This window comes from Tauraco erythrolophus, chromosome 12 (genome assembly GCF_009769465.1).
Source record: "Tauraco erythrolophus isolate bTauEry1 chromosome 12, bTauEry1.pri, whole genome shotgun sequence".
Classification (NCBI taxonomy): domain Eukaryota; kingdom Metazoa; phylum Chordata; class Aves; order Musophagiformes; family Musophagidae; genus Tauraco; species Tauraco erythrolophus.
Genome location: NC_141476.1, coordinates 23576275 through 23589553, shown reverse-complemented (window position 1 = coordinate 23589553; position 13279 = coordinate 23576275). Strand labels below are relative to the sequence as shown.

General features: G+C 39.9%; 1 protein-coding gene across 4 annotated transcripts in view; it reads left to right on the top strand.

The window, feature by feature from the left end:
- Nucleotides 1-13279, top strand: part of FAM120A (family with sequence similarity 120 member A) — a 53183-nt gene that overhangs the window by 28395 nt on the left and 11509 nt on the right. For all 4 annotated transcript variants that reach the window (XM_086619208.1, XM_086619206.1, XM_086619207.1 and 1 more), the window contains exons 10-13: nucleotides 1455-1629; nucleotides 7028-7277; nucleotides 8595-8709; nucleotides 12473-12682. In XM_086619208.1, the coding sequence (XP_086475334.1) occupies nucleotides 1455-1629; nucleotides 7028-7277; nucleotides 8595-8709; nucleotides 12473-12682 (750 nt within the window). The remainder of the gene's footprint in view (nucleotides 1-1454; nucleotides 1630-7027; nucleotides 7278-8594; nucleotides 8710-12472; nucleotides 12683-13279) is intronic.

Below are 13279 nucleotides of genomic sequence, written 5' to 3'. Positions count from 1 at the left end.
AGGGTACATGTCTACAGCATTAGCAGAATGGCACTGTCCACATTCCTCTTAGCTTAGATTCATCATAAAAATGGCTCAGTACAGCAAGGATCCTGTTTCCCATTTGTTTGGTTTGCACCATGGCTTGTAGTGCTGTCACGTCCTTAATCTTGCCTTTTTATTGAAGAAAAGTGGGCAAGAATCAAAAGGCGTATGGAGACCATTGACGCCGGTTCTGTTTCATACTCTGCATAGCCAAATATTCCTAGTACTTTTAAATACTGCTTGATAGTTAATAGCATATCTCACAATGGGAAGCAACGAATTAAACACCTGCCTTTGAGAAATCCGCTCCCAACGGAGAAAAAAAGTCACACTTGAGATGGCTGCATCAGAAATAAATCAGTACTACTTAGGACTGTTTGTCTTTCCCCTCTATCTGAAATGCTTTTGAACAAGTATGCCAGGGAACCTAAAGTATGCCGTGGGTACACTGACGGATATCTTGTATAATTATGGGATTCTTTAGAAATTGGCACGTAGAGGTGTTCCAGGTTACGTTGCTGTTATGTATAGAGACTTTTCAGACATACCTTCTACCTAATGTAGCCTTGTCTGAGTTGAACCTGACACTATCCTAATAAAATCACTCCAAGATGTCACCTACAGTGTTCATTACTGGGACAGTTTAAATGTTTTTTTAAGTGGAAGTAGCGAAATGGAGCGCTCACTTGTCAGTGTTGAAAATAAAGGCTGATATTTGGGACCAGTACAGTGAAGTCGGTTGTTTTCCAAGAAAATCTTAACATGGTTGAGTGAGCAGACACAGAAAACTTAGAATGTTGCTGCTGTTTTGAGAGAATGGTGGAAGGTTCTTGAATGCTTTTTTCTCAAAAAGTGTCAAATGCTAAAGCTTCATTTATATACATTCAAAAACAACCTTATGTAATTCCCAGTTCAGATTTTTGACCCGGTCTTCTCATAAAGTTGTTTTTTGCAGAGAGTCCCCAATTACTGTTTCAAATCCTTGCACCAAAAAGTCAGACTGGTGTTTTTAGTAAGCATGAATATTTTTTAAAATAACTGTCTGAAATCTGGATCAGCTCCACATGAGCATGTCACTGTATGATCATGCATACTATTTCACTGTTTCAGGTATCCATATTTAGAGATCAATATTTAGGTAATCCTTGCCTGCAGGCAGTCCAGACCAAAAAAAAAGTGAGTGGTGGAGAAGAGAAAGAGAGGAGCAACAGGGATAATCAGAGCCTGGAGATTTATTGGAGGAAAGCAAGTAGATTGCAGGGTAATCCTCCTCTGGTGTTACTTTCACATGCATAAGATTCACGTTACTGCTGAATCCCATTTTTTCTTGACTAGATTTATAGTAGAGCTGGGTTGAGTTGCCATGCGTATCCAAATACTTTCTGTTCACTGTAACATGTCACATTTTTCTGCTCTCTTTCATGCAAAAGGGTGAAATCAAAATTGCTGTTTCTATAGAAGATGAAGCCAACAAAGACCTGCCTCCTGCTGCTCTCCTTTATAGGCCAGTTCGTCAATATGTTTACGGAGTCCTGTTTAGTTTGGCAGAAAGCAGAAAGAAAACTGAAAGACTTGCTTTTAGAAAGAACAGACTTCCACCAGAATGTATGTACTGCAGAATCCATTCTTTATTTCTCTTCCCTCTGCTGTGTTTTCCTATCCATTTGTACCGTGATTTGAATGAGGATAGTTACTGACATTTCATCGATGTAGCTAACGCTGGAGGAATTTATGGCTTATTTGATCAATGGGCAATAGAAAAAGATGATGTTAGTTCTAAATTTTATTTCCTGCAGTGGTTTAAGAACGATAAATGTAACAATTTCTAAGCAAGCTCTGGGGTTTGCTTTTTTTAATTCATGCTCAAGCTGCTATCAGGCTTGCAGCAAGTAATGTCAGTTCGTGATGGAATTTTCAAAGTGTATGGCAGAACTTGATTATAGGAAACTTCTATTCTGTGCATATGCATACAAATTTGCATACTTTTTTTTCAAAACTGAGAGATGTGTATGTTAACTCACTCTGTCTTCCCAAATGTGTAATTAAATGTTCTTCAGTGGAATTTGCAAGTCTCTAGTATCTTTCAGGTTGGATTAAAATCCGCACAAGTCAGGTGTAATGTGAGTAAAGGTAGACCTGGGTAAAGACAGACTAAACTTCTGCAAACAGACTTGACGAAAGATCCTTTTGCTAATTCAGATGGATGAACGTTGATGATCTGTTAATCTGGAAGTTGTCTTCAAGTTTTGTGCTTCCTGGAATTGCTGTCATTCCAGAAAATTCAACCTCCTCATTCCGAAGTGTTTTTCTTATAATGAAATGCGTACAAGGAAATGATTGAACTTTACACTGGTGTCTTATAAAGGTTAAAGGAATGCTAAAGCAGTCAGTGGATGGTAGCAACAGCAGAAGTATTTATACATAGGAGTCTGCTGTCATTAGACTAAATTTGAGAATCAGATATTTATAATGTATGAAAGCGTCATTTACAGTCTGCATGTGTAAAAGGATACAAATAATAATGGGTTGTAAACTTTATGTTCATTCCCTTTTCTCTTTCCATTTTTAATTGTGAAATGGTTTTGTACATTCACAGTGAAGATGATAATCTTCCAAGGATATTTGAAAAACTGTTTATCTTATCCAGTTATTTTGTGTGAATTAATATGTACCCTGTTTGAATAATACCCCAGCACCCATATTGTTACAAACTTCTTCATTCTTTAAACTCACGTAACATAGTAGTACTTCAGGTTACAAGGTTATTTCGGGATTAAAATACTGAAGTAAATTGCAGTATTCATTTATCCTCATTAGACTTCCGTTTGTAGGGGTGAAGTAGGTGAGTGCTGAAGGTCTGCTTCACTTTTCAGGATGTTTTTATTTTGTAAACCTGGCATGTTCTCTGTAGGCTGCTGGGGATGCCTATATAATCTCTATTTGCTCTTCATTTAAACTGCTTTTCAGAGGTGTATTCTCAACGGAGGCTAAGAACACTACTGCTGACTTGGTTTAGTTACAGGAGCTCTGGCAAATTCTGCTGCAGGACACATTCAGCTACTGACCTACTTCTATCTTAGGGCTGACCATGCTCTTAAAAAAATTCTAAAAAAAATTCAGACATCTGCCTTACAGTTCGTTGCCTCACTGCAAAGCTAACAGTGCCAGTGAGGATGGATTTGAGCTCAGGTGCGGGCGTCTGGTTTGAACGGGCGGTGTTGAAGGAACACATCTGTTTTGTTCACCTCTCTTACAAAGCAGCAAGAATTGGGCAGGCTCTGTGAGATGGAAGGAGAGAGTGATGTCTTCAGTGGCAAGAGCAGATTTCTCAGATTAAACTCGTTAGCCCTGGCTAACGTCTGAGGACCCAGGCTATAATGAGCTAGTGATGCTGATTCTCCTTCTGTGTCTTAATTTTTTTACTGCGCTCAAAATATGCTATGAAACAGTAATTAAGAGCAGACAAAATTTAAGAATTGAGACATTAAGAAATTAATTTCTGAAGAAATGTATATTGTCCTTAAGACTTATGTGGAGAGTTAATGAATATAGTATTATCTAAAATCCTGTTATCTTTGTTGTACAAACCGTAACGATGGCAACATAATAGTTGTGTGTGAGTAATTTGCAAGTACGTTGCATGCGAGGGTTATAGGAGGCTATGAAAAATATATGATGAACTGACCTGTCAGTATTATTGCTAAATATATAGACAGCAAGATAATAGATCTTTCATAAAATGGATAACTTCCTGTCTTTTTTTTTTTTTTGTAGTTGAAAAGCCAATAGAACCAACAGATCTGTTGGAAGAGGTAGTCAGTGAGGTTCTTCAGTGGTAATTTTCGGCTAAGTAGCCCCTTTGCTGTACATGTCCCTGTGTCTGCTCCCAGAGGGTGCAAAAAGCTAAATCACAAAGTTCTTGATTGTGCTTTTGCTGCCGAGGGCACAGCTTTGGCTGCACTGCCCACCCTTCTGAGGAGATGGAAACTGAGTGTCTGACTTGTTCTTCTTTTCAAGTTCCAAAACGGGTGATTTCCCATGTTCTGGTGGATACATGTGTGTAGATGAAACCATCTGCCCTTTCCACTCAGTGGCAAAATCACACTTGTACAAAGTGTCGTACGCCTGGTTGGCCCCGAAGGGTTGTTACCTTGAGCCTTGCCGCCTTGTGATGTACCGTCCTGCATCAAGGATGTCCTCAGCTGAGGCTGCTTCTGCCAAAAGGAAAGCTGTATCTCGGGCAGTAGTCCTTTTGCAAAATGGAGCGTGCTTAGCTCAAGCTGTGCTGTCGGTAAAGATTATAAGGTTGAAAATGAGACTTGATTAATCTGCATTAGCTAGCTCATCTTCTAGTGGTGTTGGGTTCAGCCTGGAAAACAGCTGCAAAGCAAATGCCGAAAGCACCTGAGCAACAAGGGCTGTGGCAGACAGCTGGAGCGTTAACGACTTCGGAGCCTGTAAGAGCATTCACGTGTTTGTCAGTCAGGGCACCCTAATGCAGAGTGATGCTGGCCCTTTTTATTTGGATTGACCTTAAAGTGTCGGGAGGGTGATGTTCAAAGCAGATGTCAATACATTCTGCAGTTGTGTAGGCTGCTTTGGGTGTTCACATCTGCTGATCAGCAGCAGGAGGAAGTTCAGCATGAAAACCAGTATGAAAACCAGTATAATTAGCACTGTGATGTTGCTGCTGAACACGCTCTGATCCTGAGCGTTCGTTGTAGCTAGTGTAGTCTTCAGGGTTAGACATTGCTTATCTCCAAGTGGAAGCCCCGGGAGGAAAACACAAAACATTCTTCTGAGGACAAGAGATCCTCAGCGGTTGAGGAAGACAGTGTTTTTGGCAGCAGGCCCGGTACAGAGTTGTCACAGGGGTAAGAAATGCCCTGGAGAAATAAGTCGATCTGGACAAGTCCTAGATTCATCTGTTACATTAAATGCTAAATTTGGGTGACCAGTGCCACGGTTCCTTGTCAGCTGATACAGCTGTAATTCCTCGTCCCCATCATTCAGTGCCAGGCCACTGGAGTGATCTTCCTGTTAACCCGTTCTGCACGAAGCGTGGTTACCTTTCCCATAATAACCCTTACTTTGCAAAATGGTGAACCTGGGGTGGATCTCCAGCCTGACCTTTGCAGGCAGCACATTACTGAAGATGGTGTGTTTTGAGAGCAAACTGAGGTACTTTTCCTGTGGACTTGGAAGGTGTCACCCTCAGCTTACAAACTGTGAACCAAATTGGAATGTTGAAACATAGGATTGCAGATAGAATAAAATATTCCCTTCTCCTAAGCTTCATATGTGAGATCTGTGTGAAAGAAACAGTAGTGGAACATTTGCCTGGTGTAAAGCTCTGAGGAGGTGGTCGTCTGAGGATGCTTAATGTGATGTGCACGCAGAGTTTGTGTAACAACTGTATTATGTTGATTGTCTGGGGATTTTTTGACTCCTGACAGATTAAACTGCCCTGCATAGCAGCCTCATTGTGTTTCCTATCTGTTTGCTGAGAGAGCTAAGAAGTTGGTCCAAAAATATCTCTTGCTTCTAAGACCTAAAGCAATTAAACAAGTCTTTGAAAGCCTGCGTAAAATAGGTCCTTTTATTTGTTCATGTTTATTGTCCCAGGCCTAAACAAGAAGTGAAAACCAGGAAGAGCATGACTCTGCTGGCTGTGGAAGCCCATCTTGTGTAGCTTGGTGGCATATCATAACTGGTAGCAACAAAAATAGAACATGATTTTGTAGTGAGGCTGCGAACTAAATATATCAGAATATTTATTTCCATTGCTGCATGTTATCTTTGTAAAACTTACCCTGAGCTCTGTGAAATGGAGCTATGGTGCTCGAGTAGCTTTATTCTGGAAAAGCATGAGAGTGTTCTGGGATATTCTGGAGCTTCTTTTTTTAACCCAAATCATCACCTCTGCCTTGGTTTGCCTGCCCCTAACTATAAAATTATCTGTAAGGCTGATGTCTGATTGCTGAAGGAGGCTTTGCAAGTGTGAGGGCTGCCCTGGCACCAGCAGTGCCCCTTCCTCGGTGTGTAAGAGGAGGATTTTGGGCAGAAGGAGCAGGTCTGTGCTCCTGCCACCGTTCTGGGCTGTAACCCGAAGCTTCACTAACAAGCTCCTTGAATCTTTCCACACTGCATAACTGGGCTCTGAGTTACGAAGGGTGCAAACGAATTTTGAGCTGTGTCAAACTTGGGGTCATTCCCAGGCCAAAGGTATCATTTCAGTCTTGACTTTTTTTTTTTTTTTAACATATTAAACTTGTGGTGTTTTGCTTGCCTTCAAACAGGAAAAAGAGAGATGGTTTAGCAGCAATGTGGAGTCGAACAGTCTGTGTTTTGAGGTGGTTGAAAGGGAGCTTACCAGGCACAAAAATGCTAACCTGTTAGTAGAAAGCAGTGCAGTAGATTGAAAGGCTTATGTAAAGTAATGTTTTGATAAATTTTAGGCAAAAAAAAAAAATAAATCCCAAACCCACCCATATTTGAGATCTCACTCCGTCGCAGTAGTTGAACAACTACAAACAAGTATATCGTAAGTTTTAAATCTGGTTTGAATAAAATCACTGGGATCATCTTGTTCTTAAAAGACAACATATCAATATATTTGTATTTATGTACTAGTTTTATTTATCACTGTAGGTTTTTGATGAATGGCGCAGATATTTTAGGGGAAAATTGCATTTTCAAGTCCTGCTGTTTGGTTTAAAAAAATACACGTAGTTGCTTTTATGTTGTATACTAATTTGAAAACATTACTGTAGCATTCCCAGTGTACACTTGGTTGCAAGTACTAAATCTGTAAGTGATCACAATTGAAAGATGGTCCATGCAGAGTTTGATTTACCAATTTTGCAATGTCATCCAGAGCAGCACTAGCTACTGCAATCTCAAAGTGATGCTTTTTAGATCAAAATCTCTTGCATACAAAGGTTTAAATGTACGCTGCTTTCTAACTCTGAATTTTTTTCTTTCCACTGTTGCCGTTCTGTAGTTTCACCGGTGATAATTAAAGAATGGGCTGCTTACAAAGGAAAATCTCCTCAAACCCCTGAGCTGGTGGAAGCACTTGCATTCAGGGAATGGACGTGTCCTAATCTGAAGAAGCTGTGGCTGGGAAAAGCAGTAGAAGACAAGAACCGAAGAATGAGGGCGTTTTTGGCCTGTATGAGATCAGATACACCAGCAATGCTCAATCCAACTAATGTGCCCACTCATCTTATGGTGCTCTGTTGTGTACTAAGGTCAGTGTTACCTCAAGGTGAAACAGAAGGAAGGAAAGGGTAATCTCTCTGTCGTGTTTAACTTAGAATTAAACCATGAGTATAGAAACTGTTAATTCATATTTACAACGTCACTAGGAGGAGGGGCTTGTTGTGTTTGTAGAACGTTGCTGCTATGAGTCTTGAAGGCATGCTGGGTATTCAACATGTCTGTCTTCAGTCTTGAGAGGACTGAAGGGAGGAAAAAAAAAAAAAAATCTTGTGTTACAAAGAGGCCCCTGTAGCATTTGAATTAGTTTACCCTTACTGTACTCTAGGCTTCAGCTTCCTAAAAAATAACATTTGGGGTCTCAGAGGCTGTGTTGGTGAAGCTGTAAAACAGAGTTTGTCAGAGAACAGCTGCAGAGCAGCTTAGCAGGCTGCAAAGTTCACGTGAAGGATCGTCTGCCTATGATGTGTGAGATTTCCAGCGCTCATCTAGTTGAGATGATGATAACCAACAGTTGAAGTATTAATTCTACACCTCAGCTTTTCAAAGAGAAAGTCACAAGGTCCAAAATACTTGCCTGTTTAATTTTCAGATTGAAAATTGGCTGAGGAGTTGAGAGGTGCTTACCTTTTTGGAAAGGGTTGGTTATTTCAGTACGACTAGCTTATAAATCTGGTGGAATCCAAGGTTAGCATGTTGCACACGACAAATTTTTAAGCCATTTTTGAAAGTGATAAATGTAAATTTGTCTTCAGCTCTGTTGTACTTCATCTTGCCTTTGAGCGCAAAAACACTTTTCTTTTTCCCCTTATAGACTAGTAAGTATACAAAAAATTAGTCCAAATGGTACCTTAAAGCAGAGCTCCTCGTTTCATTTGAACAGCATGTTTCTCTCCTGTGACATATACAAATCATTCTTAATCAAGATGTGACGAGCATGAAATTCACCGACTGGATCATTTCTGAGTAACGTGTTCTCTGGAAAACATATTCACAAAGTCCTTTCACCATTAGTCCTTTATAAAAAGACCATTAATCTTTATATTGTCGTATTTTTAGATGTATCGGAATCTACTTATGTTTTAAATTCTGTTTCAGCAGCCTGTCCTTCTCTCCTTCCCTGGAAGCAGGGTTTGCACAACTGATTCGCAGCCAGTAGCTCTGCCACATGAATTGAAACAAATCTAAACTTCCAATCTGTTTAGTGTTGTGGCCTTTTTAACTACTCGAGTCCAGACAACAAAAAAGATGGTTTTGTTGTTGGATTCTGGTGACTTCTGATCACATAAACTACCACTTGGTTTCCCTGCTAAGGGAAGCTTCTGAATAACTGTGGGCCTCCCCTGTAGGTATATGGTACAGTGGCCGGGGGTTCGTATACTTCGTCGCCAGGAACTTGATGCTTTTCTTGCCCAGGCGTTGTCTCCAAAGCTCTATGAACCTGACCAGCTTCAGGAACTCAAGGTAATTCTTTACTATAACTTTCATAATTCGAGAGATTTGCTCCCAGCTGATCCATATTGTTAACTCTAGTGGGTGATGTGTGTGCGCCTGTCTCACAAAAAGCCTTGAGCAAGCACCAAAATATTTTCCAAAATACTGATCTTCGTATTTCGAAGTGTTGCAAAGATTGATAGTTCTGTTTCACTGGTTGAATAGTTAACTAAAATCTTCAAGGTATTCTATGCTGCAGAACCTTTTCTCACTATTTCTTAAGTAGCTCTCTCTTGGAAATTTGAAACAAGTGTGCCTCCATTGAAAAGATTTACAAAAAAATATATTAAAAAGAAAAATACTTCTTCCTTGTGTGACTCTTTCCAAATACTAACCTGGGTATTTCTTCATGATTCGGCATTCAAAAGGTTTTTGCAGCCAAGTGTAGAAATTGAGAGAGTCTTGCTTCATCTCGAACAGAAAAATGCAGGAGGAAAAAAAGGGAAAACAGTTTATTAATACTCACAGCATTGTAGAAATAATTACTTTGAGGATTTTAAAAGTTAAGATCTTGAAGTTGCTTTTTTGCTTTTATACAGTAGTATTACATGAAGTAAATACTGTGAGCTAATTGAGAGTTGTATCTTTATTGTAAATACAGGATGCCTGTCAATCTGTGCAACACTGTCTTATTCTGGAGGATTTCTCTGTTCAACCTTCATATACTCAGTGAAATTTCCCCTTCTGTTCTTTGAGCTAAAATACACAAGATTTAGTCTTTGCTTTTACCTTGTTTTCCCTTCGAAATTTTTTCAGAACTTGCTATGAAGTTCTCTGAGTAAAACAGTAGAATTTAGTCCTTTTTTTTTTTTAAGCAAACATTTTTCTGCATGGAAATAATTTCAGATACTTCTTTTCTGCATAATGTATCTTAAGCCTGATAGCGTGTTTGATAACTGGATGCTGTGGGAGGTATTAGGATGTGTAGAGAATGCACAACTGGAAGTGATCCAGTTATCTCCTGTCTGCATTGATTGTCTTGCATAGCGAAGGTGGTGAGAAGCTGGTCGCCTCTTCATGCAACCTCATGTTGAAGAAGTCATTTCAGATAGTCTTTCAGTTACTGTAGGCTTCAAGTCAGGGAATTCTACTCACTAGCTTTGGTCCTAGCAGTGCCTGGATACATTTTGTCCTCGGTTAAATCAGCAAGGAGAACGTGGTATTTGTTTCCCAAGTTTGTTGGTATTGATGGGTACACACTGCAGAGGGACACAAACAAAAGCAGCAATCCCTGCACCGCTCTTCTCAGAAGAAACAGTAATTAAGTTCCTGCAGATTTCACTTGTTAGGCTTTTCTAAGGAGTATTTTGCCACTAATACCAAGTCTACAAGAGCATTCTCAAAGCCAACAAGGGACTGTTTCTCTTCTGAGGGTGATGGGCAGATTCTGGCTTGCGTTCCTGTGCATAGCACCCTGGCAAGGACTTCTCAGTCTCCTTCTATAAACCAAATTAGTCTGCTTGTGGAAACCCAGCAGTTAGCCATAGAAGTATTAGTAAAGGTAAGGGGAAGAAAACAACTGGATCCACTTTGGCATCTGTTTGAGCTTGTCACACAGCAAGTGGAGAATATACGTGTTGGCAATCGTAATGGCAGAGTTAACAGAAAAACAAAATCCTCTTCCCATATACCAAAGGATGAATGCCAACAGCTCAAATAGTAAGTAAATAAATAAATAAACTCCAACAGGAAAATATTTATTTGGCCTTTCCCCCATTGCTGAAAAGATGTGAAAACCACAGGATGAAGACAGCTATAATGAGCACCTGATGAGTTCATGCAAGACTGCTTGTTTGCTTCAGCACTTAGGTGGGTTGCTGCTGACATGGATTATGGACTCCTGAGAAGAGCTATTTTGAGTACTCATTGTAGCTAATTCCTTAGAAGCACCCTAAATGTAGATGCTGTCCATCAGGAGAACCGTTCATGTGTTTGCTGGAACTCCTCCTCCAGTTGTTTACTAGACGTTTATGCTGGAAGCCCTGTGTGCTTATGGGGCATTTTGGAACCCCAGAGATTCTGGTCCAAAGTTGTCTGTGTTCTATGAGGAGCAGCATGTTGCCTTCAGGGAAGCATGTGGTCAACCTGTGCCAAAGGAATGAACTGACAGTGTATGTTCAGAAGAAATGTACGTAGCTCATCTGAGGTGACAAACGTTGGACTCGGCAGAGTGGAGAGCCTTTTAAAGTCTCAAGAGAACCATGAGAGCATGGTTTAAGAGGTCTACCCCAAGTTCCCCTGAAGTTGAGTAATTGCACCTGTATCAGTGGAAATTCAACTGCCAGTTTGGTAGGCAAGGCTGGATGCATTGGAGAGCAGCAGTGTGGCAGCCACTTCGTCTTCTGTGTCCGTTTTCAAAACACAACACAAGAAACAAATAACGTAGCAGGGTAGAAATTTTCTGAAAAGGTATCTATAAGAGTTATCAAAGTCTTGCCTCTATCTTAAAATTTGATGCAAAGAGGAGGAAACCCCGCTGTGAAAATTGCTGGTCTTAGAGATCTAAGAAAGGAATTCCCAGAGAAAATATTTTTTTCATTGCAGCACAAAACGAACGGCAGAGACAAGGCAAGTGATAAGCAGCATAGGATATTTTTGTTTCATAGATATTGTTCTCCAAGTTTTATTTTTAAATCCTACATGAAGAGTAATATGGACCATTTCCATAATATCTGTTGGTTAACTGAAAGGTGCAATATCTCATGCAATGTTGTTACTGTCTTCGTGTGAAGCAGCTGCTTCTCCTCTTGTTGAAGCCAGACTGAAAGAGCAGCTGAGTTTGAACCCAGCTGCCTATCTGCAAAACGCTCTGGATAGTCTTTTGGATCTTAAAGGTTGCTTATGCATAAGGAAGGTAACGTAGTTTAATTTTAAAATTTAATACCAAGGTCTTGAAAATGTTCCCAAGGAAGGGCTGATATTTTCAGAAGTATTTTAGAGAACACTAGTGGTGATATTTTCTTATGCCAGAGCTAAAAATATATTTACTGCACACAAATCGTTTTTGCTTCCACCACCAGCTGTCATTCACTGTTTAATTCTACCTTTGTGTATCTGTCCTGCACTCTAAATAAAGCTGTTGGATGCATGAAGATCACTTCATTAATAAGAGACACGTTCTAACAGCAAAATCTTGAATTGAGCTAATAGAAAATCTGTTACGAAGGAGTTGGAAAGGAAACGCAGTACGTGGGAAGAAGAGTCGAATGCTAATATTGAGCTCATTCCTGAAACTTTCTGCAAAATATCGCAGAAGCACAAGATTATTTGAAATAAATTTTAATGATGTTTTCTACTGCTAAGTGTCTTTAAAGCTTTTCCTTGCTGTGACGTGCTTTAGCGTTGTTTGAAGAACTCTGTACTGCGTATTTATCAGTGACCTTAGTGCAGCTAAGACGTGCATCCATCTCACATGCTAATTGACATAAAACATTAAAATATTAGAAATAATTTCCTGTGCTTTGTTGTTGTGAAAATAGAGTTTTTTGGTTTATCTCCCCTCTAGAGTGGATGGATGGGAACAACACCCTTCCTGAGTATTGCAGTTTTGCACATCCAGGCGATTGATTCCAATGCGTTCTTCTAGTCAAACCGGCAATAACGTGTGAAAATTCTGGGCAACCTTTTAAAATCGCTCTGTTTTGAAGAGTTTTGAAAAGAATGTGATGATTGGAATAACTTCGAAGTGCATCTCAGTGTTCCCTTCCTGAATTTCCCATTGTTTTTTCAACAGATTGAGAATCTCGACCCCCGAGGAATTCAGCTGTCCGCTTTATTTATGAGCGGCGTCGATATGGCGCTCTTTGCAAACGATGCTTGTGGGCAGCCAATTCCGTGGGAGCACTGCTGTCCGTGGATGTATTTTGATGGGAAATTATTCCAGACCAAGCTCATCAAAGCAAGCCGGGAGAAAGTTCCGCTCATTGACCTCTGTGATGGTCAGGTGTGTAGTTTCGGAAGCGTGCCAGGTTTTCGGAAGCGTGCCAGGTTGTCACAAGTGTGAAGTGTGTTTGGTTTATCAGTCATTTACTTCGTGTATCACCTCTGCTTTTGAAAGGGAAATAGGAGGTGAATGGCTAATAAGTATTTTTCACCTCTGTTTGCTCTCCTATCTCTTGTTGGTGATTGAGATGGAATTTTGGAAGATTTGGCAAAAGTAAACTGACGTAAACTATTTTTTTTCTCTCTGGAAACTGAAACTTGAATGCAATAGTGATGTATTGAATGACTCCGAAATTTATCTCTGCTCGTTTGTTCAAGTGCTGCCTTTTTGGGTCAAGCTAGCAAGACTTACAAGGGACTAAGCTGCAAGGGATTTACAGTGAAGGAAAATTTGTGATTTCTAACTTGTTTTAGACTGTGAAGTCACTCTCGCGGTCTTTAAGCTCAGAATCTTTTCGTGTTTCTTACAACTGTCTTAAAATACAAATGAATTAGTTTTTTGTTGTATCTAAATCATGCAAAGTTATTGTCTAACTATAAAAACAGGAATCTGATAAAAATCAACAGTTTACTGAATTACAAAAACTTTTTTTTACCT